We start from the raw sequence: 3,078 nt of genomic DNA on the forward strand, positions 1-3,078 counted from the left end.
CGCTTCCGCGTAACTTCACTTGTCTCCTCTGAAACCACTGGCAGGAATGTGCTCATTATCTGAGTCATTCGGGTTTCTATACGTCACGATCACGTTCCGCTAAATTTCAAGGCTGGATGTCGGATAACAACTCAAAAAAACAGACAAAAACCACCGAAAATCAGTATCTGTTTCGCCATGTTTTGCGAGTCGCTTACGTCACATAAATGAATCCCCTCCGCAGTGCTCAGATTTAACAAATATCGCATCAGGCCGTAAAAGAATTACTGTAGTCTATTTCGCTGTTTCATTACGTAACTGCGCATGCCTCACGCCAACTAAATATATCAGCAGCATTTTCCCGTACCTGGCTCTAATGCCAGAATACTGAATACTGAATACTAGTTGTGTACCCGTCCTTCGGACGGAAATCGTGTCAAAGTAAACACATTGTTGCTCTAGTTGTCATTGTTGGCGCTCAGGTGCGACTGAAATATAAACTTAAACATTTGTGCTGTAGTTAGTTGTCATCATCATCATCATCATCATTCTCGTTAGCAGAATCAATGTCATGAAAGAATTAAAACTAATAATACAAATATTTGTATTGAAATTTTATTACAAATCAAGTCTGTGTTTAATCAGTAATCATCGTTTAATTATGCGGGCAGGTATAAAAATATTTTTAATGTGTTTGTTTCTTAAAACATTTTAATACATAGTGTATTTCATCATCTATATCTTGTGTATTACAAAGTGTACATAGTTTATTTGATTTTTTTGGTAAATATTGGCTCTCTTATATAGAGGCAACTTATGGTTCCCACACCGTTGTATTCAATGTAATTAAATGTGTTTCGGATTTAAAGGTTGGTTTTAACAATCCAAATGTATATTGTTATTTCTGATGACAAAAAATTGTGTTGGCATATTATGCAGCCTTAAAAAATAGTGTTTATAATCCATTTCTTAATTAAATTACTTCGGTCATATTTTTAAACAGTTAAAAATACAGTAAAAAGAAAGTTTGGTTTCTTAATCATGAGAAACATGCTTCCAATAATTTAACATTTTTTACTATACCAATAATATTGGCATACCAGTATGTAAAGTAAATTTAATTTTTAAACTGTCCTATTTTAAATTATCATGAATGTCATCATTATGGTTAACCTTCATGATTAAGCATATAAACTATTTTCAATTTTCAAATGAATTATAGCCGGAGCTAGCTTTTATGATAAGCAGCCCTGCTGAAAGACACTGTCATCATTAAACGGCTTCTACAATGCATGCAAGAAATAGGCCTACCGTTGACGAACCACAGACCCGTTTCAATTATAATCGCGTGGGTATTTAATTTAAACCATGAATTAATAAGATAATAATATGTGTACTGAAAACCTATCATAGGCTAATCATTAAAATGTCGTCAGTCTGCATCACATCACATAAATGGTGTAGTTCAGTGGTTTCCAACCTGGGGCCCACAATAATAATTAGATGTTCGCCAAGTCAAAATGATCCGCATGGGGTCAGAAAAATGTGGGTGTCTGCTAGTTTTATAGACCAATTTTTCATGATTCCATTATTGTTCCTGTCTCACAACAGAGTGATAAACATCTTACTGCTAATCATGCCTTGTCAATAGATGAAATATGCTTACCTTTGACACAGGCATAGACTTCGTTCACTCTAAATTGTTTTAACTGGCATTATATTTTAATTTCAATATTTTATTAGTGAACTGTTAGAATATTTTATATATATTTTATGTATGTTTTATGTAAATATGTTTAGTATAGATAAAAGAGCCACTTGGTATTGGCAATCCACAGCAGGTAATGTCCATCTTGTTTATTGCTTTTACCAGGATATTGGATAAAAAATCAAGAGGAAGCCCTACATTTCCAAAGTTAAATATAAATTGGGGGAGAAAAGAACATAACATTCAATGTTATACTTTCATGGAAACTCATCTTCTATCTAGAATCTTATTGTTGGAATAATACGTAGACATGGGGGTTCGGGAAGGTTTTTTTTTCTCTTTCATAGGATTCACACCCACATTTATTTCAAGCAATATTTTATCTACAATACTTTTCCTTTCACCTTAAATTTTACAGTACAATGTGATAATAATAACAATAATGACATCAATAATTTGTTAAATATAAACATTACAACATTAAGGACCGAATTTTTAAATAGAATATTACGAATAATCCATATACTTGAAACTGGTATTAATATGAGTGTAGTCAGCTAAAAAGTAAACAAGTTTACATTTCTTCTGTTAATTATACAGGGCCTATTATATGTAGGCCCTGTCTCTTATACACATCTAGATGTGTATAAGAGACAGAGAGGAAACATTATAGACAATACTATATAGTAGAGTTAAACAAATGTAATGGAATGTGCTTTTTAAGTACATGCACATAAATTATATACTTATAATATTATAATATATAATTTCATATTTCGTTATCAAGATACAAAACAATGAACCATTTACTTCATATGCATGTTATTGACCCTTTTTATATTTTATTTTAAGATTTTCGAAGGAAACTTAGACCGTAATAGCAAACGGGTGCATTATTTTAACCCAGTAATACAAGCAGTTGCCGTCAAGGTGACTGTTAAAGCGTGGCATACTCACACTTCTATGCGTGTGGAGGTTCTAGGCTGTAGAATCGGTAAGCAATCGTGTCATTACTATATAGAGTATTACAGTGTTACGTCCACGTGATACTACTCCATTGCTATCGTTGCAAAAGGCGTTCAACCGGACGCCATTTTCTTCACTGACAAATCATTGATCCCAATATCTAACGTAATTATTAAGATGTTGTGTCTTACTTTTTCTTTGTAAATTCTAATTGATGATTAGACGTGTGTTCGATAACTAATATAATGCTAGCTTTTATGTTTTTAATACATTTTTATGGTAAAATATTAGATTTTAAAATGACTTCCAGAAAGCCTATGAAGTCATTCAGGCGTATTGAACGGTAACCAACGTCTGTTGAAAAGTGTTTAAAAGTGCCAACAAAATTGGTAAAAAATTGCGTTGAACTGTGTCCTTAAATCCCA

At 32.5% G+C, this 3,078-nt stretch overlaps 1 protein-coding gene across 1 annotated transcript in view; it reads left to right on the plus strand.

The window, feature by feature from the left end:
• The window catches only part of LOC117122773 (lactadherin-like), a 42,107-nt gene that overhangs the window by 34,698 nt on the left and 4,331 nt on the right, over positions 1 to 3,078 (plus strand). The window contains exon 4 of the mRNA XM_033268514.1: positions 2,540 to 2,681. Coding sequence (XP_033124405.1) covers positions 2,540 to 2,681 — 142 coding nt within the window. The remainder of the gene's footprint in view (positions 1 to 2,539; positions 2,682 to 3,078) is intronic.

Source organism: Anneissia japonica, unplaced genomic scaffold (assembly GCF_011630105.1).
Source record: "Anneissia japonica isolate Jap-2015-1 unplaced genomic scaffold, ASM1163010v1 scaffold288142_len361356_cov169, whole genome shotgun sequence".
NCBI lineage: Eukaryota > Metazoa > Echinodermata > Crinoidea > Comatulida > Comatulidae > Anneissia > Anneissia japonica.